General features: G+C 44.5%; 2 protein-coding genes across 12 annotated transcripts in view; both read right to left on the bottom strand.

The window, feature by feature from the left end:
* Nucleotides 1-1,706: 1,706 nt before the first annotated feature.
* LOC147240485 (uncharacterized) lies at nt 1,707-8,781 on the bottom strand. Of its 8 annotated transcripts, none has more exons than XM_086194004.1 (14): nt 8,350-8,756; nt 8,066-8,144; nt 7,743-7,842; nt 7,603-7,649; nt 7,456-7,527; nt 7,229-7,374; nt 7,025-7,147; nt 6,881-6,938; nt 6,456-6,788; nt 5,774-5,910; nt 5,559-5,675; nt 5,377-5,434; nt 4,624-4,689; nt 1,707-4,527 (listed from the first exon to the last, which is right to left on the bottom strand). In XM_086194004.1, exons 4-14 carry the CDS (start codon nt 7,625-7,627, stop codon nt 3,434-3,436), a joined length of 2,229 nt encoding a protein of 742 aa, XP_086050130.1. In that variant the 5' UTR covers nt 7,628-7,649; nt 7,743-7,842; nt 8,066-8,144; nt 8,350-8,756; the 3' UTR covers nt 1,707-3,433. The 8 variants fall into 8 exon arrangements, with proteins under 8 accessions (XP_086050130.1, XP_086050126.1, XP_086050128.1 ...); XM_086194000.1 differs by having other exon boundaries at nt 7,747-7,842; XM_086194002.1 differs by lacking the exon at nt 8,066-8,144 and having other exon boundaries at nt 7,747-7,842; nt 8,350-8,511; nt 8,692-8,754.
* A 4,522-nt stretch (nt 8,782-13,303) lies between these two features.
* The window catches only part of LOC147240483 (uncharacterized), a 47,032-nt gene continuing 36,950 nt past the window's right edge, over nt 13,304-23,385 (bottom strand). For 2 of the 4 annotated variants that reach the window (XM_086192634.1, XM_086192632.1), the window contains 13 exons: nt 21,893-21,950; nt 21,421-21,543; nt 20,133-20,192; nt 19,640-19,897; nt 18,378-18,722; nt 18,220-18,303; nt 18,001-18,134; nt 17,757-17,888; nt 16,599-16,656; nt 16,436-16,516; nt 16,228-16,332; nt 14,121-16,112; nt 13,304-13,931 (listed from right to left, as the gene is read on the bottom strand). In XM_086192634.1, the coding sequence (XP_086048760.1) occupies nt 13,810-13,931; nt 14,121-16,112; nt 16,228-16,332; nt 16,436-16,516; nt 16,599-16,656; nt 17,757-17,888; nt 18,001-18,134; nt 18,220-18,303; nt 18,378-18,722; nt 19,640-19,897; nt 20,133-20,192; nt 21,421-21,543; nt 21,893-21,950 (3,552 nt within the window). In that variant the 3' untranslated portion in view covers nt 13,304-13,809. The remainder of the gene's footprint in view (nt 13,932-14,120; nt 16,113-16,227; nt 16,333-16,435; nt 16,517-16,598; nt 16,657-17,756; nt 17,889-18,000; nt 18,135-18,219; nt 18,304-18,377; nt 18,723-19,639; nt 19,898-20,132; nt 20,193-21,420; nt 21,544-21,892; nt 21,951-23,385) is intronic. The other 2 variants (XM_086192633.1, XM_086192635.1) reach the window with 2 other exon arrangements.

Raw genomic sequence — 23,385 nt, 5'->3', positions numbered from 1 at the left:
TCCGTGTGGCCGCTTTGCTGCGTTCAGGACTGACGGAAATTTGAGTTTTCTATCGACAAATACCAGCGTCCTGAAAAAGACAAAATACTCCTCAGAGACGGAACCTCTGACCCAGACCCTGGATCAAACTATCATGTTAATAATTCTTGATTACAATGTTGTTATCATTATCGGTGTACAGTAAGTTTATAAGATACTCACGTTTTGCGCAGACTGAAAAAATGTAAACATTAACAATTGGTAAAGCCCATAAAAAATACTCTCACTGTTTTGTGTCCTTATCAGTGACAGCTCAGATGATGAGCAAAGAAATATTTTACATGAGCAAAATTTGACTGATGCCAATACTGGCCATCAGACCAATTGTTTATGTTTTGTTTCATGGCCAATGTCTGCATCCCTAAAAAAGTAGAATTGTTAAATATCACATTAAATATTTTGAAAAGTAAAATACCACAAAAAGTAACAAGAACACAAAGTCCTTTACCCCTTTTTTGTTTTTTTCATGACTGTTGTGCTAGACACAGCTGGAACCACTTCATCAAGTTCGCAGTGGTAGGCCTCTTCAGCAATGATGATGACCCGGCGTACAGAGAGGAGGTACCCCAACTCATCAAATGGTGCGACATCAACAACCTTCAACTCAATATTAACAAACAAAAGAAATAACTGTGGAATTCTGGAAGAAAAATGTCACACACCCCACTCATCATCGATGGTAGTGCTGTGGAGTCTGTGGAAAGCACCAAGTTCCTGGGTGTGCATATCACAGATGACCTGACGCAGACAAAAAAGTGAAGAAGGCACAGCAACGCCTACACTTCCTACACAGGATGAGGAGAACTGACCTCCCCCCTTCTGCCCTCACCACCTTCTACAGGAGTGCCATTGAGAGCATCCTCACCAGCAGCCTCTCAGTCTGGTACAGCAACTGCTCTGTTGCTGACCAGAGGGCCCTACAAAGGGTGGTGAGGACAGCTGAGAAGATAACCAGATCAGCCCAACCATCCATTCAGGACCATCCGCCCCACTGCAGCAGGGGAGCCATCAATATCATCAAAGACCCCACCCACCCAGCACGCAAACTGTTCTCCCTCTTAGCATCTGGCAAACGCTACTGCAGCAGGTGCAAGACCACCAGACTTGGAAACAGCTTTTTCCCACAGGTTGTCACCCCACTCAGCTCACTCAAGATAATTCCATAAAACACGATAACCCCTACACCCACAAAGATCAATGAACGGTTAAAATAAATTAAGACTCAATGGCTATAAAACTTGTATGCAAAAGAGCATGCAAGTTTTATACTAATGAATCTCCATGCTGCTACTCTACATTTTGCACTACATTACACTGCACCTTCTGTCATTGCACCCAGTGATATGCCTCAAACACGGTGAATATTCTGTCTGTCTGTGTATGCGCTGCCATTTATATGTTGCGTGTCAAATTAATACCGCACTTTGGAGTTTCCAGGGAAACGCCATTTCGATCCTCTGTGTAATGACTGGTACATGGCAAGACTGACAATTAAGTTCACTTTGACTTTGAATAGTGCCATCTCTGATACTCAAGAATTTACTCTCTAATCCTAAAGACTGATTTTCAGGTAAGTGCCTGTAACTCCATCCGACATCTGAGGACAAATTTCCAGGTTTAATTTCACTCAAAGACTAACAAAAACAAACAAACAAGAACACGCCAAAGATATTTACAAGACTCCTTTATTACGCACCATGACGCGCAGTTGCAACACACAAGAGGGAAGCTGCAACATTCATGTGTTGTAGCTTTGCATTGTTGGACCACAACTTTGTCACAGACTTGCTTTTTATCGTCCCTTAACACTGATGAGATAACATGAGACTGATGGCGTCAGTTTCGGCATATTCAGTATTGTGGTTGTTGCCGTCAGTAGAGGGTGCAAAGAGTCACACGGTGAATCCAGTGTAGGTGCACTGAGTGTGGGACACATTCAAGAATGTACTGTGAAAGGAGACGCTCAAGAATGTCACTTGTCACTGAAACCCCCCCCAAAAAAGGTCGAGCTTAAATGTCTCCAAGTTTTACAAAGAAATCAGATTTCACTCGTGTGTTTGTGTAAAACTAAACATCAATGTGAAAATCAGCAAAGTAATCATTTCTATTGAGGAGTGAAACACGTTATGATGTCCCCGCAACGTAATTGAAGCAAAGTCTTCTGGTAGCTTCAGCTGTACGAAACAAAGTAACTCAACATGGCACAAACAGGGCTGCACAATATTGGGGGAAAAAAATGTCATTACAAATTTGAAATGACTTGTGATATGAAGGGAATGTTAACTTTTACAAAACTATAATTTTTAATGAAAAACCCATGCAAATGATAATTGTGCAACTTTTGCAGGGACCAAGGTCTTCATGTGGGAGCGAGACATCCCTGCAGCGCTGCAATACTTCATTAAAAATTAAGAGTTCAACACACAATTAACCTTTAACAAATCCTGTGCCTTCCTGCAATTGGCCGCATCATGATTTTGATTAATTTGGATTAATTGTGCAGCCCTGAGCACAAACCACAGCCTCACTGATGAGCAGATATCAAACGACTGAAAAACAGCAGCACAGTTTAGTGAGCTCTGTTCTCACCCTCTCTGGCTCTGAGATACACACAACATGAATAAATCCTTCAATCACGTTCGATTGTTCCTGTGCGCGTCACAAACGTCTCGGATAAGAAAAATGGAGGGCATCATTAAGAATCTGTGTGCTTTACTAATAAATCAAAAGCCATACTTTAATGTAATCAGACCATGAAACAGCTTCCAGAGTGGGAGGGGGAAAAAAAAAAAAAATCACAGCAAGAATGGCTGTTCATAAGAAATAAAAATATATCAAAAAGCCAATGAAAGATAAATGCATGAACATGCATGTCCAGAATTAACATTTCAGTCCATTTTGAAACCATATTTAGTTCATTCTTGTGTGAATAATTCAAGTTATTACAATTGAGGGATTTTATTTATTATCGGTTCATTATGAAGCGCATCATCTTCTTAAAAATTGGTGGCCTCTCCATTTTTCCAAGAAATACTGATGAAAACATCTCACCACTGGAGCTCACATCTGCCCCACTGAGGAGAAAAACTAAATATGTGACAGTGAACTTAAGAGGAGACAACGCACAACTGAGGTGCTCCCCCCATTGGGAGATTCACATTTTTCTCCATTTCTTTGGTATTTGCCAGTGCCGTTACAAAACGCTGGAGCAGAGCACCAGCAGGAGCAGTGCACCAGCAGGAGCAGAGCACCAGCAGGAGCAGAGCACCAGCAGGAGCAGTGCACCAGCAGGAGCAGAGCACCAGCAGGAGCAGAGCACCAGCAGGAGCAGTGCACCAGCAGGAGCAGAGCACCAGCAGGAGCAGTGCACCAGCAGGAGCAGTGCACCAGCAGTTTATCCAACTGCGTTCCCTGACAGCATCACAGCTGACCAGCCAGAGCCTCTAAAATTAATATCTGAGTGGTCATCATAAGACAGAGATGGTCCAGCATATGGATTTGATTGGGATGCTCCCCCATCGCTGACTGCAGGAGGAATGTATTGATTGGGTAATGACCATGGCCCAGTGCTGTAACTGGGGTAAGACACCTCCCCTTGGACTGCCTGGACAGCTGGATAGGCTACAGGCTGTGTCACGTATCTCTGCTGCGCCATCTGGACGTGAGCAGTGGTGAGCGCCATGTGGGTTTGCGGTCCTCCAGGTTCTAGTGCGGCTCCGTCTCTGGGAACATGGGAGTATGCTATGAAAGGTTGCCAGTTGACCATAACAGCATGAGACTGAGGAGCCGGCTGATCAGAGAAACCAGCCCTAGAAACACCAGTAGGACCTGGGGCTGTGTACTGGGGCTGCTGCGGGTAGGAACATCGCACTGCATGTGTCTCTCCTCCAGGAACATCTTCATTCAGGAAGGATGAATTGTACCACTGCACAGCATAGTCCTCATGTCTGTAGGGGGACACATTTGAGGACCACCCTCGGGGGTGGGACGTTGCAGATGAGACCCCCTCAGACACTTCCTGAGGCGGTCTGGTGTAACACATTCCTCTATGATACCCATAGTTTGGTGGTTCAAAGTGTTGAAAGTACGGAGTGGCAGTTGGGTTGCTGTTTGGCTCCATGTATTCACCAGCATCTCCACTACAAAAGTCTTGCTGGTTTGAGGTGTACTGGTTTGAGGTGTACTCAGTCTGGTTCGTGGCTAACGATGCAGAGTCACAGTCTGGGTCGCAGTCCTCAGCGTGGGACGAGAGACTGAGATCCACGTTGGCGAGGGGCGAGCAGGGGAATGACACGGGGAGGTCGTCCATGCTGAAAGACGTCCTCTCCAGCAGCACTGAACCTTTGCTAAGAGGCAAGCTTACCTTGAACAATGTGTTTTTGGCTTTTCTCTTATTTCTCTTTATTATCACCCGTCCAGCCCGCTTCGGCTGGCCAAAAGCACGTTTCTCTGGCACACCTCGATGGGTGGTTTTGTTGTCGCTCCACCCTGAAGTGCAAATGAAGAAGAGAAAGGTAGAAAAGCAGACGGGGATTAAGAAGATGCTTCGACACATTAAGTGAGCTGTGGCTGAGGAGGACGCACCTTTGACAGCTTTATTCCGATTCTTGGCGTTGGTGTGTGTCCACGTTTTACACAGCATCTTTACACCTGGGGGGGAAAAAAAGACATCAATACAACCTAGACAAAATACAAAGACTTTGCACTCAGTGAGAGTGTATAAATGTGTTTGATACATGGACAAAGACGCATGGAAGTGGTTGAAATATCAGAACTGAGTGGAAAAAGAGATGAAAATCAAACTACTATAAGTCGTACTGAGTCTTTTTATGCATGAAAATATTAAAGCGACTGTTTTAACTGGTTTAGCTGTGAAGACAGCGGGAAAAAATGTGTTGAGCATCGCAAAACCTCTTCAAAATGATCTGTCACCGCCGCAATTTGACAAAACATTTGTGCTTGATTATTTATCCACCTCTAATTTAATCAAGCGGGAAGTCGTACAGGGAGAGCTGGAATGTAATTTAATGCATTTCAAACTCACTCTGCCTCCATCCTACACAGCGTGCGGTCACCCAGGTGAAGGCTACGTGTGTTATTTTTCTAGTTAGACAAAGCCACCGTCTGAACCCGGAGGAACCGTTTCAAACTTGTGATCTGGACACCTCTAAGTATCAACACCTATTCAGGAGATACATGGAGAGGCAGAGTGTTACATCTTCATGTACTTACATGACAAGTCCTTCTTAAGAGCAGAGAGCTGAAGCTACAGAGGTGAGAGGGTCACTAAAGCAGGAGGACAGAAGAAGCCGGCCGTGGGTGCGCATCTGTACTTACACCAGTGGTAACTTTTGCCAGTTAGTTGGATACAGAGTGATTCTGGTGCTTCTACCACCTAAGAACATGAGGGGTTTGAACATTTGGATGGACTGATGAGTACCAGTGGAAGTCAAGAGCTTTTCAGTAAACAGCCTACATACTTCTGAAACTTAATATGTGCGTAAAAATAGATAAAATACCTTCAGCTTCCCCCGACCCTGCTCTTGCTCCACCTTCTCGGCCAGTGAAAGGAGAAGCTGACAATTGTCATTAATATCCGGCATCATTCGCTCCACCTGCTCAGGATGGCTTTCCATCTACACACAAACTTTATCATTCAGCTCCAAACTTACTCCTGCAATCTTCTCACCGGGGAGTGAGCTCTTATTGAGTTCTGAACAATACACAAACTGACCAAGTAGTTGAGAAGATGAGAGGAGCTGGTTGCGTGGTCGATGATGTTCTTTGCGTTCATTCTGACGCGACAGCAGTGACACAAGAAGCAGTGGACGCAGCCGCCTTCATCCCGGCACTCAACCACCCTGAGAAGACCTGTTGCAAATGTGTGAGCAGCTTTTTGGAAACCAGACATTTAAGAGCAATAGGTTCCTTGTGGGAAGTGGAGGATATGAACAGTTACAGACAGGAAACAGAGCCTGACTGCTGTTTTGTAACGGTTTGGAACAAAGTTTTTGCAAGCCTGGGACATTTGCAGTAACACAGACTCATCAAGTTTTGGTTGTGGACTGTAAAAGAAAAAAGGGGCAAGGAAATCCCAGCAGGACTCAAAAAAAAAAATGCTCGTTTAACTAAGCCAAGCAAACCAAATGCTAGCTCCGGCAATACAGTCGCTGTACTGTCAGTGACTGCTGTCAATCTCCTCCTTTGACCTGATGTGCAACATCTGCTGCTGCTGCTCCCATCAGTAGCGTACACAGCTGTAAATGCACAGTAACACACTGAGGACCTGCTAGCCAAGGTGCAGGAACAATAATACTTTCATTCAACTGCAGTACATTTTCAACATCAATCACTTGTGAATTTTCCAACCTCATGACCTAAATGAGCAGCACCTGTTATTCTTTGAACGCGCTCACCAATAAGAGGTTTGCTTCCTGTGTAACCATCAATAAAGTTGTTCTCCTCTTGCACAGAGTGTTGTGTTGACATCTGAGTGTTGTCTAGCTGTGATGGAGAGACGTTATCTAACCAGTCCTCTGACTCGATGGAAGAAGCTGCAGTTGAGTGTATCTGGCGTGGAGGCACGCTGGACTGTGCCAAGGTCTCCTGTGATTTGAGGGATTTCTTGGACCGTCTGCGGTGGCTGAGCGATCCAGTACTCTGTGGCCGCGTGGCGTGGTGCTCAGGCTTTGTAGATGTAGGTTCACCAACATGCTGGTCGAGCCTGAGCAACTTTATCAGAGCTGCAGCTGGGGAGTTCAGGGGGAAGAAGAGACATACTGAGTGAGGCACGTGTGGAAATAAATAAAAGAAGAGAGGTAACGACGGATCGAAGACTGACCGTCACAGTCACGGTGTCGCGTCATCCTCTGGTATGCTGCATCTTCAAGCTGTAACAACTTCATATGAGGGTACATGAGCACACACTTACACAACTCAGCTGTTAACAACAACCCCAACATCAAAGAGAGTCAAACTAAAGCACCTTGATGTCCCCAGGCCCTTCCTTTGCCTCGACTGTCTTGGCGAGCTCCATCAGCGGCCAGGCCAGCAGGGCCATGTCAAAGTCCTCCCTCCATTCAGACAACAGGTGAGGGTGCCAGGCTTTCTGCCAATCCAAATACCAGCAGCTAAAAACACACAGTGGCTAAAAGGATACTGCCACCACGACTTCTACAACGCTACTTACAATATAGTTGAATCTGTGGAGACTTCCAATGATGTGGTTCCGCATGTCAGCTTTACTATGGCGACACTCACACACCTCACAAAGGTACAGCGTCTCTCTGCTGCCGTGTGGACCTGTCGTCACACACTCTATAATGCTGCAGAGACCTGAATGGACACAAATGAACACATCTTTGCCATCAACGGCAACCCACACATGCAACACGAGTATGGATTGTTGCTACGCACCAATAATAGGTTGTAATCTGTCAGGGTTCTTCAGATACACCTTCAGCGACTCAAAGAGCTCACTAGACAGTCCTGCAAGCACAGAATGAGTGAGGCAAGAGCCCGGCTGAGCGTCACAGAGGCCGCCATGCAGCGTGGGATCATTACCTTTGTGCTCCCCAACCCGCTGCATGCTGCCGTTGTGGAGGCACCACCTACACAGATCGACGCAGAGGTTCAGTAAAATTGATTCCTTACACGCACACACACGCACGCACACGCACACACACACACACACACACACACACCTACATCTATCTACTGATGTGGATACACTGGCGTGGCTGTGAAGCCCAGTCAGAGGCCGGTTGGAGACCAAGCTTCTTCTTGCCCGACCCTCAACACCTTCTTTCTCACTCAAAAAATTCCAAAAGATGGAACATATAACAAGCACGCATATAAATCAAAATTAGAACACCATTAGAATCAGTTCTGAAGACCAACAGGGGGCGTAGTTGTGCTAAAAAAAAAAAGTGTTAGTTCCGGGGAGAGTAAATAGCTTTAAAAGAAAGAAAGAAAGAAAGAAAGAAAGAAAGAAAGAAAGAAAGAAAGAAAGAAAGAAAGAGCTCACTTCCTAATTATTTTCCCGCACTCCGGCAAATATCTTTGAGGACGTTTTTGATGAATGTTGGTGAAGCGTTCAGGTTAACCTACGAGTGCAGGTTTAAATTAGTTTCCAATCACCAAGCAGCCCAGAGATTCACTGAAACATCTGTTTAAACGCGGTCGAACTCAAACTGTTCACAAGTTGATGCAACATAGGCATTTATTTTTATTCATATCCAGTTACTTCTGAAGCAAAATTTCACTACTTTTCCTAAATGTTTCGTCGTCTCCAAAGACATTAAAACTTACACTTATATTTATACTCATCCCGGATGAAAAGCCTGGAGGAAGGTCCCAGTTTTCACTCATACCGCCCGATGTGAAATTTCCAGAGTAATACGACGTAAACCCGTTCGACAACCGACAACCACTGAGTTTAACGATCCGTGCTTCATTTTTTTTATTGTGTCACTGTGACATAAAAGATGTTAACAAAAGTCAGTAAGCATTTTAGGATATTTAGCCTGCTACAACCTCTAGCAGGTTTACTGCGTCCACTTTAATCTCGACGCATCCAAGTTTTCAGCTTCCCACGGTTTAAGTGAAGCTGTCGAAACTCGTTAACCTATGAACTTCATTACGTCAATTTACCGTTACGAAGTTAACTTCCGCTCGTTTGTCTCTTGCTGAAAATCGATGCTCACTTGCAGAGCGTGGGGGACGTATGGACGCTTTCCCCTGAGCGTCCTGTCTTCCGCCTCCCCATGGCCCCGCCCACTCGCCCCTGACTGGACCAATCACATCACCCGGGTCTGTTTCCTGTGTGCGCGTCTTTATGTTCTGTGTAGGGGCGTGAGTTTATGTAAGACATACGTGCCTGGAGAAAGTTTATTATGTCTGCCTAAGATCGGTAATGATGAAGAAGATGTTGTATAAAGTGCAAAGTACGCTGAAAGACTGAAGACTCCTAATTTTCTCTCAAGGGAAAGCGGCCAATGAGGTACATTGAATGCTTGTCATACTTTTATTTTGTTAGACTTTACAGATGTAACGTGACGGCGTTCTGTTGAGTCATGTAGTAATACGATTGAGCGGTGACTTTGATGTTTCTATGCTTAAACAATGTGTTTAATAATTTCATTTCTTTTGTATGTTTACCAGTTCTCACGGCACACTATCATGCTCTTCGTGTGATTAAAGCCCGTAATGAAAGAACAACTTGTTTCGTGATATCGACTTGAGAGGGAATTACAATATACTTGTCTCCAAGTAAACAGGGTATTGTTAGTACAAGGTCTTAAGTTCAGGTCGTATGAGGGCGGGAACAATGGACGGTTCCAGTAAGTGAGTCAACGCCTTACCAAACACACATCTTGCCAAAAAGGATGCACCTTGCTGAAGGGAAGCACACACACACACATGAGTAATGACGTCAACGAAAGCTATAAAATGTGAATGCAAGTTGTAAGGAGAGGTCTGTCTGAAATGTCATGTAAGATGTGAGTTGTTTGATCTCTGCATTAAACCCGCAAGAGGCTGAAGATAATCCGTCGTTGAGTCTCATTTGTCATCTCAACTTGAATGAGAGATCCGAGGTCAACTTCAACATCAGCTATGTTTGTGAGGACCAAAATCAATTTGCCGCTTTTAAAAATAGAGGATATTTGGAGCGGTGAAGCGAGGCCACACACGCCCTCAGAGGTCAGACAGGGTTATAATAGGGCTTCATTGGAAATGTTGCTTTTTTTTCTTTCTTTTTTTTAATGAATAAGCCTGTTGGGGATTCCCTTTGTCCAGAGGGCGAGACTCAGTTCCTGATCACCCAGTTATGGTAGACTGAGAACAGACACACAGTGACAACTTTTCCTTCAAACAACAACACTTGCAAGGGGAGAGCGAAGCTTCCAAGTCTCTTCAGCAAGACGACTGGAACGGTCTCCGATCCCCCAGTGGTTGGTGTGTATCTTTATTCAATTTCAAACAAGTGGGTGTTTACCAGTTACACAAGCATAACACTTCAAACACATCCCTTCACGTGACTAATGCAAGGTAGTTACAGGTGTGATCGAAAACATGTGGTTGACATAGAAGCTCCTCTGTTTCCATATTGGGTGTTATCTATGCAGGATGTATGTCTGAGACACAGGTGGTCCTCTTCATGTGGGGTGTTGGATTTTCGTTGTTTCCATATGAGGTGTATGTCTGAGACCAGCACTTGGAGCCTCAGACATACAACTTCATACATACATGACCAGTGTGTGTGTGTGTGTGTCAATAGAGTCACTTTAGAAGGAAGTTCGTTACAAAATGTGAATATATGATGAGATAAAATACGATCACTCCAACAAAGCCCTCAGACATTGTGATGGAAGATTTTACTGTGATAGTAGCGCATTTCCAGATGTTGGTTCTGCCTATTAAATCCCTTCACAAATGCACCCTGTGCTTAGCTTGCTTGTGTCCATGAACCGGCTTCGTTTGTGTTCGTCACGCGTGTCACACAGATTGTGGATCCAGACCATTCATAAAACACAAGTGTGTGACTGAAGTGTTCTTAGATTGTGATTAAAAAGAGAGAGTTTACCACAACAACATCAAGTATGGATGGTTTAAATCTCATTTTAGTAAAATATATTAAAATATGTGGTCCCTTGGATGGTGATGATGCGAAGATGATGAAGAAGCTGCCGCTGACACAGTCTTAGTTGCATATTAAGAGGTTTATTACAGAAGGCACAGCGTCACTGCTCCAGAGCGTCCATGGAGAGATCCTTGTAGGCAAATTTGAACCTCTGGCTGCTCTGCTGCAAGAGGCCCGACTATGTACCAGCGTGCCCATCCCTTCATGGTATGTTAACTTAAAAGGTCGTCCCTTTGAAAGAGGCCCCACTGACCATACATGATAAAACCCAGCAGCAACAACATCCTCCCTACATACCAACCCATAACTGACCTAAGGACTGTCAGGTACCACAAATGCTGATGGTAAAGTATCTGTTTATAGCGAAGGAATTTGAAACCTTGTACACAGAGTGACCCAACTCCCTCTGACATGTTGAGATTCTCCAGTTAAACAAGACCTTTACGGGAATAAAAACACACATTGAACTCTGACGGGGGAAAAAAGGGATAAAGTGTGAAGGATGAAATGCTGTTTAGTTCGTTGGCTGTTTCTGGGTGCTTCCGAATTCATGGGTCTATCTGTGCCTGCAACTGACACTTGGAACCCAACAGAATTTGGGAGAGCGGACATCTTCTCTCGCCCGGTGCAGTGAGAGACCAAGGTTACTGTATGTCTCATTAGTGAGGAACTTTCGGGAGTAGCAGGAATGTCGGAGGAGTTTCTAGTTGCAGAAGTGCCAATTTTTTTTTCTATTTCTTTCTTAATATAATTTAACCACAACCAATAATTCAACATACACACCATCTTTCAACATTCAACACATTCAATATTCAGCATCATCAGTGCTGAGTATTCACCAAGAGTGCTGGGTCGTAAACCTTCTGATTCTTTCTACCCCTGAGGACAAAGAGGAGAAGGGTCCAGTTCAAGTGCCTTGGTGTTCCCTGAACAGTTGAGTCTTCAAATTTCTCTTAAAAGTAAAAAGAGACTCTGCGGATCGTATGGAGTCAGGAAGTCCATTCCACCATTTGGGAACGACGGAGGAGAAGAGTCGAGATCGAGATTTAGAGCCATGCTGGGCTTGGAGCAGCAGCCGTCAGTGGGCGTGTAGATCTGGATGAGAGACTCCAGGAAGCCAGGAGCCGTTCTTGTCAATGTTTTGTAAGCCAGAAGAGGAGCTTTGAATTTGATTCGAGCTGCCACTGGAAGCCAGTGAAGAGACATTAACTGTGGGGTGACGTGCAGTTTTGGGCAAGTTAAAAACTGGACGTGCTGCTGCATTCTGGTTCATCTGCAGAGGTTTATATGTAAACACAGGGAGGCCTGCTGGGAGAGAGTTGCAGTTGTCAATGTATGGAATCACGAGGGCCAGTCCCAGAAGCTGTGTGGCTTGTTGTGCCAGGTAGGGTCTGGTTGTGCTGATGTTATAGAGGGCATATCAACAAGACCGAGCAATCGAGGCCACGTGTACCTTAAAGGTCAGCTGGTCACCAATCATGACACCCAGATTTGTGGCAGAGTTTGTGGGCAGGAGTTGATTTGAATCGAGCAGAACACTCATCTGTGCTTGAACGGAGGGACACGCTGGAAAGACAATGAGCTCAGTTTTGGACAGATTTAGTCGAAGGTGGCGTTCCTTCATCCAAATCTTTAATCTTGCAAGAGGGACAACGTTCAACACTCAATGTTCACGTCCTGAAGAAGTCCCTTGAGGACAGAGTCACATGAAATTAGATAGTCTTTGTTGCCAGGCACATTAACACCTGCCTACCTTTGAGGGTTATAAGAACAAAAAGTCTGTCATATGAAAAGAGGAACTCTCGCCAGACTCTCCTTCTCTCTCGTCAGCATTCACACCTGCGAGACACGAGCATTTGAAAACAGAAAACTGCAACTTATCGCCTTGGTGCAAAAACAGAAAGTCTAACACAAGTTTATTTGACATACGACTGTCTCCGACTCAAGGTCACTTAACCACCGAGTTATTGTTACAGAACGCTTTGAAAGTTGATGTGGTATCTGACAGTCCTCAGGCCAAGTTCGGGTTAGCAGGTAAGGAAGATGTTGCTGCTCCTGAGCAGTGACGGTGCGCCTTCTGCTATAAACCTTTTTATATGCAACTAGGACCCCGTCAGCTTCTTCATCTTCACATCATCACCATCCAAGGGACATCACTTCTAACATAAAAATGCTGGGGGGGTTTTTGCTGGTTTTTTTTTTGTACAGCTACCAGAAATAATGTGTTGACCACAATTATTCATTATACAAAAAAAAAAAAACAGTCTGAAAATTTGAGCAATTTGACCCCTGACCCCAGAGCTGTGAGCATCAGCTGAGTGCAGCAATACGCCTCCTTGTATCTCATCTACAGGAATTCAAAAGGTCCATCTCTAAATTTTACTATATTTATTTACATCTTACATTCTTGTCTGTGGTGTCATTAATGACATCCGACAAAACACTTCTGAAATATCTGAAAGCATCATCCAGTCCAGCCGTATGTGACGCTGCGTGCGTGCACGCACACGCACGCGCTCTCATTTTTTCATCCAAGTCCACTTGACAAGGAATGTCCCCATAACACTTTAAATTAAGATTTATGAAATTTCACATTCTTGAGTTGACGAGAACAAAAAAAAGAAGCAAAGTCTACATTCAACTGCCTCAGTATGTTTAATATAAACACACATACGCACATACACTCCTTCAACAAAAGGGATTCAGTTTTACAAACAATTTTCAAACAACTACAAAAGAGGTAACAGTAGAAAATATTACATTCAAGAAGTTAAAAAAAACAAACTTGATCCCCACTTGTTAACAGAAACTTTTAAGTTTAAAAAGTATGTCAATATAAAAGTCAAGTTTTAGGATTTGATTCAATTATGGCGACAAAGCAGAATGATGCGTACACACACACACACACCACAGTTTGTATGCACACATGAAAATGCTGAGCAGACCACCAAAACAATGAGATAAAAAAATAGAATTTTAACAAGACAAAAACAACAATGAACCTATGTTGTCCCTCTAACGATTTAAAAAAAAAATCATTTGCGATGAGGAAAATGCTGAAGATTTGAAATCGAGCGAGACCTTAACATTCGCGTCCAGATAAATACATAAAATAGGAAAGTGTGTGTCTATAACGTCACTCTCCAATCTCTGTCTGCAGCTCCGGATGTTACAGCTTGATGAGAGGAAGGATTAAGGAGTGGCTCGGGTGCATGTTCTCCACTCACCATCCAAATAAGAGCAGGAGCCCCTTTAAACCCACAAAGAAAGACACACTAGTAAAGCCTTCACTGCTCCACTGGCGGTGAGGGACAGCTTTCCCTGACAACACTGGTCAACAACATCTTGAGGGCTCAGGAAGCCATTCTGAGCCACATTCCTACTAATATACGGTACATCTAACTGGGACAAACAAGACAATGTTTTAGATGCTACTCACCGTAGGACGTCATGGGCCACATCATGCTGTGAGCATTCTGAGCTTGAATAAATCTGGTGCCACTGTTCTCGTTAAGATTCGCCCACATTTGCAAAGGGCTCTGATTGGCTGCAGGGATGAACGGAACAACGCACATGGGGGGAGCATCGTTGTATCCAGCAGGTGGCGTAGCATGCGTCCATGATGGGTGCTGCTGCTGCTGCTGCATCTCCAGGTTCATCCATCCTGGGGCTGCAGGGGTGGCACAGCTGTTGGCTGCTACAAAAGTTTGCCCAATGCAGTACTGGTTCGGTTGAACGCAACTGTTGGTTAGGTAGAGTCCCTGAGAGGGGAGCCCCTCCGGCTGGGGTAAAGGGCCAGGGTACACAGGATTGTTGTCTGGGGCTCTGTAAGCTGCACCAGCGTCACAGGGATGATGTCCAATTGTGGCTTCAGTCATTTGGCTAAAAAGATAATCTGCAGCTGGAGGGGTGTTAACTGCTGTGGGAACTGTTGGGTAAGTGTGAGAGACCTGATGGCCTGCTTTGGACTGGTTCTGGACTTTATAGCCCCCTATAGACTGGTGGCTTTTGTGCTTTGGCATCTTTCTGGTAATGACTGGAATTTGGTGCTGAAAACCACCAGCGATGGCAGTGTCTATGTTGCACTGAGGTTGCTGTATCTGACCTGAGTCAGAGGTCGTGACTACACTGTCCCCCTTGTGTTGCAGCTGGGTCACATCTCCAGTGGTGCTCTGAGCGGTGACAGATCCCTGGTGTTGAAGGTCACCAGGCTTGGCAGCAGCGGTGGACTTTATGGAATCAGCAGCTGTGCCTTCTGCCACTCTGATGGCAGCGTTGACCTTTGTTAAACTGCTGTCAGTGGAGGAACTGCTCATAAGGTTGGCATTTGGCTCGACTTGTTGGTTCTCACAGCTTGACACCACAGGCTCTGCTCCCCATGAACTGGTTGCGGGGGGCTCCACTGTCGATTTCAACGGCTGCCACTTGGAATCCCACCTGGTTTTGTTTTTACACGCTGTCAGCACAGGCTTCAAATGCTTAGTTGGGTTGTTGGAAAACTCAGGATTACCTGCTACTGACTTACAGGAGTACCTCATAGACTTCCTGTGTTTCAACAGAGCCATTAAGAGTTCGTAATCTTCCAGTTTCACTGTTGGTATGTTTTTTAGGTCTTGGACTTTAGGAGAGAGGTGTGTAGAAGTGGCAACAGAGGTGACAGAAGTGGGTCCGGATGTTGATTCAGGGACTGCTTGACTGACGGGTTGCGGTGACCCGCTTCTACATCCGACTCGCAAAGGTTCATTGAGCTGCAGGCTACTGGTTTTAGTGAATGTTTCAACGTATTCAACAGCTTGTCTTTTCCGGGATAGAGGGCCTTCATCTTTGGGAGACGCTAGCAGCGTTTGACAAGAGCCAGGACCGACATTTGATGAAGATGTGGATTGTGTGGGGAAGTCTTCCTCTTTCACTTGAATGTCAGGCAGAGTTTGAGAGACAGGGTTTTGTTGTTGAGAGGTCAATGGCATCAGATGTGACTCAGATGCACATTCGGGTCTTGGCTGACAGACAAGTTTTGGCGAGCTGCCCCTGAGGGTAGATGGCAAAGCTTCATTGTACTGGAGGTTATTGGTGCAAATGATGAGTGTTTCAATGGCTTGTCTGTTCCTGGGTGGAGGGCCTTCATCTTGAGGAGACGCTGACCGTGTTAGATCTGGACCAGCAGTTGAAGAGGACGGGGATTCTGAGGGCAAGTCTTCATCTTTTACTAGAAAGTCCAGCTGCGGGAAGGAAGGTGGCGATACCTGCACCGAGAAGTCTCTGCAGGTCTTTAAGAGTTCTGGGGACATGCAAGAACCAACAACAGGGCCAAAAGAACCCGCCTTCAAGTCACCACAGATCACATCCTGAGGCTTCTGGTCTCGTTTGATACAATCCGAATCTCCAACTACTGCAGCCAGTTCTTGCATATGCTTCCACGTTTGTCTAGCTTCTAAGAGAAAGGAGAAGAAGTGAGATAATACATTTCATTGGTCAACTCCAGAAATAATTGTAAGCGGTTTAGAAGTTTGTGTGCGTGTGTGTGTGTACACGCACACATACTGTACCGTTCTCAATGTTCTTGTCTGTATCAAACACAGGTACTGGATGCATCTCTGTGGGAGTTCTGCGACAATTCTCCTCAAGGCTCTGCGGGTCCTCTGGCTGCTGGCCTGTGCAACAAAAATCAGATCTCAATCAAAAGCTGATGTGTAAACAGTCTAGAGAGAAGAATGAGGTCAAATATGACCTTGTGTCTGGGCAGGACGCACTCACCCTTCTCCTGTGGCATACCGACGGGTGGACCGAGGACATTCCGTGTGTCCTTTTTAGTAATATCTTGCAGAATGTTTAGAGCTATGAAAAGCAGGCAGCAGGGTTAATGTAAATTATTGAACACACACACCTACATAAAGTTGCTGGTTAGGTGAACCGTTACCTTCACTGAACGGGGCTCTCCGAACATAGTCGTACATCTCTTGTTGAAGAATAATCACCTTTGCAAGACAAGACCATCAGGCAGCAGTTAGAAACAGAAATACACGTGCTTTATGCTAACATCTTTAAAAAAATATTTTAAAAAAAATCAGGGATGGATATTTTTCGATGCCCACAGGTTTGGTAAACTTTGATGTCTTAAGGGAAATGTGAAGATTATTGTTATGTGTATGTGCATGTACTCCTTATCATGCTAAGCAAATTTACACTGGGCCAAAACGTGAGAACCAACTGGCTAATAATGTGTGGGTCTCTCTTGGGCCAGTGTGGACACAAGACCGCTGACACATTTTCACACCTGACAAGTTTTTCCTTTCTTCTCTCACTAACGCATCAATGAACCTTGGGCACACGAGACCCGGTTTTCTTGGAACACATTTGGTAACCACTGCACACCAGGAACCAGATTTGTAATAGATTATACAGGTCTCGTGTTGATTGGAGAGGACCAACTGTTAGCCTCAAGTGAGCTACGGCTCAAAATCATTGTGATCATCTGATGCTGGATAATTCGAGGTTTCCAGCAACAGCAGAGGGAAAGAAAAAAAAAATCAATGACGCAGCTTTTGCATAATCACAACCCAAAGCTGTGGAACACAACACGACCAGTTTAGTCTTGACTTCGCTTTGCACTCGCTCTCTGGTGCAGTTTTTGTCCAACTCTGTCACATGACATTAAATTTGTGTTTTTTTTTGCATTTCTGCACATTTTAAATTTTTCTTGAAGTTCCGTCTTATGACATTCGGGGGTTTATTTCCTTTTAAATATTCTCCGTTAACATGATTTGACCATGTTTTCAATGTTCTTTAAACTGCAATTTTGAGTTAGAGCCGCAAAGCAAACCAATCTTCTAATCTCTTGCCGCCTCTCATCTCTCTCTCTCTCCTCACCAGCAGAACAAGATAATCAATGTTACTCACTTCATCTATCAGGGGTTTAAAAGTGGTGTCTGCATATGTTAGTATCAGTAAATGTATGCAAAAATACTCGTAATAGATTTCAAATCTTTCTAAAAAAAAAAAGTACAAAATACATAAAATACAGAATTAAACATATGGAAGCAATTTGGACATTTGTAATGACATAAATGACACATACCTGACTATCCATCCTGTAAAAACGCTCCCGCTTTGAAAGCTCACAAGCAAGATCCTTTGAAATGTCTAGTTTCATCCATGCGGGCAGATCATCATCCTCCCAAAATGTCAGAAAGTGAGAGTAATACCTCAGCTGAAAGATAAATACACAAATCATATTCGAAAGAGGGAGAGCAAAATGGCAACAGGTCTATAAACGCACGACAGGCTTGTTGGGTGTTTCGATGCACCGAGACGCCACTCACCAAGCACTGGAGCAAGTGCCGGGTGCTGCTGACATGTTTGCAGATGTCACTGAGTGAGAGCTTCTCGCTGCAGCTCTCACACAAGTAGAATGAGTTCTCCGATATCCCGCGGCACTCCCACACAGAGGCCAGACCTGTTTAGGGCACATTGTCTTTAATTCATGCTTTGGTTAAATTACGAGATATTCAGATCAGAACTACAAAGACAGATAGACCCACCAATGATTGGCTCAATCGTGTCTTCTCTTCCACTCTTCACCCACAAGAATCTTGATAAATGACTGCAGTCCTGAGTTCTTTCCCCTGCGAGAACCGTAGAAAATAATAAGTAAGCACATCAAATGACACAACGGTGAGTGTAAATGCTCGACACCGACCTCTTGAAATCATCGGGTGCATCTGAGAGGCGCTGTGGTGTCTGGGTCCTGGTCTGCATACTGGGTCCTTCAGTGCATGTTCTTCTGTCTGACTGGGTCCCAAGACATTCTGCTGATCCATGGTCACTGAATCAGCAGGGGGATTCTGGTCAGGACCAACACATTCTGATGGAAACATCCTCAAAGAGTGTTCCAGCTTCAAAGGGGTGTCTTTTAGGTCTGTCTCAGGACTCTCTGGCTGCTGCGTGATCTCAGGTGTCTCTTGGTCTTTCTCAGCCGCTGGGATGAACGTGTGTGTGGATTCTGAATCAGTGGGACCAGCATCCAGTCTCTCTGGGTCTGACACTGTGAGGTGGAGATGAGAGACATGGTGGACAAAGATGAGTACATGAATGTTGGAGACAAAAATAACTACAACAGCCGGACTGACCCTCAGGATCTCAGACCTGAGACTATCCCACTACTATGACACCTTCATTAATCTGCAGCCTGGGGTTACCGGACTATGCTAGCATGCCCGTAACCCTCGGGGAAAAAGGCTACTTTCTCCGTCCTGACCAGTTGCTGCCCATGGCCTCTCCCTCCCCAGGCGAGTCTCAATTCCCACTCAGCTCTTCTTCCTTTGCTTTGGTTCTCCAAAGAAGTAGGAAATTGTTTACCAACCCGCTGTGCCTGGAGGGAAGGGGCAGTGACACACTCACAGCCCTGCTGAGGCTACACAGACCAAAGCGCTTGTTCTAAATGTCTCATCGTTCAAGAACCTCTAGCACTAAGAGTTGGTATTACATTACTTTCAGCATGGCACTGATACTTTTCTAGTATCATACAATTTGCCGCAGCTGCATGACTTGGTCTTTCACCTATGTCATGCACACATTTACTGAGGGGAAAGCCCTTCCCTGTGTGCTCCTACATCTAATAGAGAACAGATGTCCACTTTGTCACCCCATACTGGAACCTCCAATTCCTGTGTGTCGTAAGAAATTAGTCGGCCTGATTCTACCATTCAGTACAACTTTGTCAAAGAATATTTGACTGCATTCCCTTCACAATATACCATGGATAAACATTTCATTTTATATGGACACATACTGTGCGTCTTGCTGGCCTCAGTGTTGTGGACAGAATCCCATAGATGCAGCACACAGGCAGGTTAATTGGGATTTCAACCATTTACTTTCTTTCAGAATCAGCTTTAGTTAGTTGGTCCGCTTACATTGAACTGTCGCCAGAGCCAGAATGTGTAAATGTTCAACAAATACCTCTGGAAATCATTGGGTCCTCCTGTGATGCACCATGATGTCCTGGTACTGGTCTGCAACCCGAGTCCGGTAAAAGTTCAGCTGTCTGGCCGGGTTCAAACCGGTTTTGCTGTTCTGTATTGACTGAAGCAGCAGGAGGAGCAGAGAATACTGAGGGAGACTTCTTCTGAGTGTCTTTTAGACCTGGAACTTGACTCTCTTGCCATAGTCTGTTCCCAGGGGTCTCGTGGTGTGTTTTAGCCACCAGCTCAAGTGTGTCTACAGACATCGAAAAGGAATGAGTACATGGATGATGGAGATGGAGGAGAAACGCTCAACAATGGCAAGATATCAAGAACTGACAACATCAGGCACTAAATTCATAATCGCTAAAAGTTAAAGACATACCAAATACAGACAGTAGTTGTGAATAAAATAGTAATTTACATTACCTGGTGGTTGAAGTATGAAATGTTACAGGTATAGTGGTTGAATATAAAGGCTCAGGACTTACCAGGAGTTGTAACTTGAACCTCAGCCTCCACACTGGCTGCAAAATCCTCCTGTTGAGTGACTACACAGAGCAGAGACACTGCATTAGTCCAGCTGTGAATAGCTTTTATTTTCTACATTCTCTGTTATAACATTTTTGGGTTTAGCTTCTTGGTTATTGATACAAAGTCCTGTCACTTCAGTCTGTGGCATGTAAATCCCAAAATTGTACTGATGAAGACGGTATCTCACCATTGGGTGATTATTTTAGGCCACATTTTCCGAGCCCCTTCACCTTCTGCCATGTTCAAAGTGCCCCTAACTACTGGAAACAAGGACAAACTCGGAGCTAGCAAGCAAATAGCAACCTACATGCTGTAAAATTAGTGGATGAAAAATTTGGATCACAAAGTAAGACAGGCTGCTCCTTTCCTTTGGGTGAATACATTTAAGGATTTGCAACACATAGGAACATGCACTGGCAAACTGGACAACGAACAGGCACAGTGTTCTGCCTGTGTGGGAGGGTACACTGGGTTGGTCAGGTGCAGGAGGGGGAGAGATGCGTGGCAGTGGTTCAGGTGATCAGCAGCTGGTGAGAGTAATTAGCACAGCTGCATGTATTTGGCTAATTGTCCTGTCCCCTCCTCTACACAGTAGCAGGCTGGAGCTCAGATGGGTTTGAAAGAATACAACAGACTCTCTGACGTTCAGTATTACACACTCCTGCACAGTTGGTGGCAGTATACTACAAATACTAATCTGCCAAAAAAAAAAGAAAAAAGAAGAAGCTCTGACAGCTTTAGGGAACAGAGAAAGAGGCAACACGCTTGGCTGCCACAGGACATTTTTTTGCTACGCCTCTGAGACACAGCTGCGTGCCCTCCAAGCCTGGCAGCCGATAGCACACGGTCGTGTTGTATTTGCGAGTAGTGAGGAGTTATGAACTAAAACTGACCGCCCAGCACTTGATCTGTTGTTACAGAGTAAAAGGCTACAGTCTACAGCCAGAGGTTTTTGTCCACTGTCACAGAGCAATGGCGAGGTGTCTGACGATCAACTGTATGTTTAGTAATGAAGCTAAACCGTACAAAAGAGTACAGCTGCTTGCCTCCACTCACCTGCATGGTACTTCAACTAAAACACTCCTGTGCATCTCCCCCTTTCTAACGTTCTTATAGTGAGCTCTTGGTAGTAAAATCCCTCTGAAATGAACCTAACAGAGCCTCAGCGTGAGCCTTGTCTTCAAAACAAGGTCAGACTTACTCTGATTCACTGTTATACACAGAAAAAAGAAGAAGACGCTGTACCATGGTTTGGGCTTGAAGCATCATGTGGACTGGATAGGACAGCCTTCTGCTTTGGGCTTTTAGCAGCAGGCAAATGGAGCTCCAAGTCTCTCTGTTTCAGCAGCCAATTCATTCTCTGTATAGCTGAGAAGAGAAAATAGTGACCATCTGTACAAGAGAATCCATTTGCAGGTTATCAAATTAAAACTGGACACCTCTACACTGTACATTTGTGCATTTAATGTGTTGGGATGTAAGAGTTCTTCCTTTGGTTAGAAAAAAAATACACCGTTGTTTCTTTGTGTAGAGGAATTTTGTGTAAAGAAGGAATTCGTCAGACACAAGAAACAGGCTGGAGACTCAGAGATGGCTTCCACTGGCCACTTTACCGAACACACACACACACACACGCACACACACACACACACAAGATGCCTGTTTTCACGGGACACTTTTATGTTTTTCATAATTAAACACAATTTATTTCTCTTACCTTTGTTGTCTGGAAGAGCAGCCAGCTTATCATACTCATCAGAATCCAATTCTATGACCTAACAAAAAGACAGACACTTGTGAAGTTGAAAACATAGAGTAAAGAAAAAGATAAAGATCAGTTCAATCTTTTTTTTATATCCGAATTTTATTGGTCTAATTAGAATATTTTTGATTTGTTTACAAAAAGACAATATTAAGTTAACAATCCTGTTTACGAGCTAGACAGCACAGCCCGACACGCGCCATCGTACATGCCGGTATTTACATCGGAGATGAACGTGCTTGTTATGCTGCGAATGTGATGGTTTTAAACTACCGGATGTATTCAAGTGTCTCTAAAGCAAATGTATTGTCAGATGCCCAGGGTCCTGATCCCTTGGGGTCCAGCCCATTCGAATATCAACTGTCCTGTGGTGTCCTCACTCTTGGTCCAAATGTCAACAGTCAACAAGCAGTTTTAACTGCAACACGTGTTGCTGCATTATTGAGGACATTATTATTGTGGACATGTTAACACCTGAGTTGCAGGACAACGTCCGCCTGGGGTTTCTGCTGCTCTTTGCAACTCCACATCTTGTAGTGCCACATGCAGATTTTCCCTTCTCAAGAACATTTGGAATTTTTATTGCAGGTTGACGAACCGGAATAACGTCGTGGAGCACTGGTGACTTTGTGCCCAGCCACCACTAAACGCCAACAATCTCATCCTCCATCTAAAACCAATTTTAAAAAAAACTCCAGCTTTTGAAAGACAGGCCACATTAATACTAGTCTGGACTTAAGTTTGGTCAGTTTGAGTTTTCTTTTTGTTGTAGCCGTTTCGATCTTGTTTCCCTTTCCTTATTTAGTCTGGTCTTTGTCTTGTTTTTCTTTTGAGCCTGTTTTTGTTCTTGTTAGCTGTCTAGATTTTCGTTGCCTCATTAGCCCCGACATTTTACGCAACGCAGAGTTTGTTCCTTTGCCACTTTAAGCAACACAAGCAACCGAATTTCATCGGAGACTAATATTAATCTCTGCGAAGATCTAGAAAGCCCACAATTTTTTGGCTCTTGGATTGAATTTATTTTATTTTTCCCTGTAGTTAGCACTCCATCTCTTCTCTGAGTACCGGCGTAATTCGGCCTATCAACGTCATTGTTATTGGTTGCAAAGGAAGACTGAGCTCCAGAGCGCTGACTAATGCTGGAACACTGTTCCTCTTTTGATTTTCTTTTTTCTTTTCTACGCTACACACACACTCACCAACATACACATCAGTTCGTTGCTGGTTTTATTTACATCTGGAATTGCCGTGTCATGCAGAGTTTGTCTGTTCTTTTTTTTCATACAAATGAATGCACATTAAATCTTATGCCGTTGTTTGATCTGATTTGTTGAAAAGTGGTTCAAGTCACTGCGTGCTGCCAAGAACTCCATAAAATTAAACCACTGAGACTGATACTGACATGTCTTGCCTACGTCATCAAAACAAGATGTCAAAGTGGTGCCCCC

The sequence above is a fragment of the Aulostomus chinensis genome, chromosome 22, assembly GCF_037954235.1.
Source record: "Aulostomus chinensis isolate RoL2024-O1b breed Wild chromosome 22, RoL_Achi_v1.0, whole genome shotgun sequence".
In the NCBI taxonomy this organism is placed as follows: Eukaryota; Metazoa; Chordata; class Actinopteri; order Syngnathiformes; family Aulostomidae; genus Aulostomus; species Aulostomus chinensis.
This window is presented reverse-complemented; position numbering and strand designations above follow the sequence as displayed.

Bases quoted from the DNA above. Each gene is read 5' to 3' on its own strand.
- LOC147240485 (XM_086194000.1), bottom strand. The intron at 5,435-5,558 runs GTATTTTATCTA...TCATGTTCTTAG, and splicing joins AGGGTCGGGGGAAGCTGAAG to GTGGTAGAAGCACCAGAATC. The intron at 4,528-4,623 runs GTGCGTCCTCCT...TTTGCACTTCAG, and splicing joins TCGGAATAAAGCTGTCAAAG to GGTGGAGCGACAACAAAACC.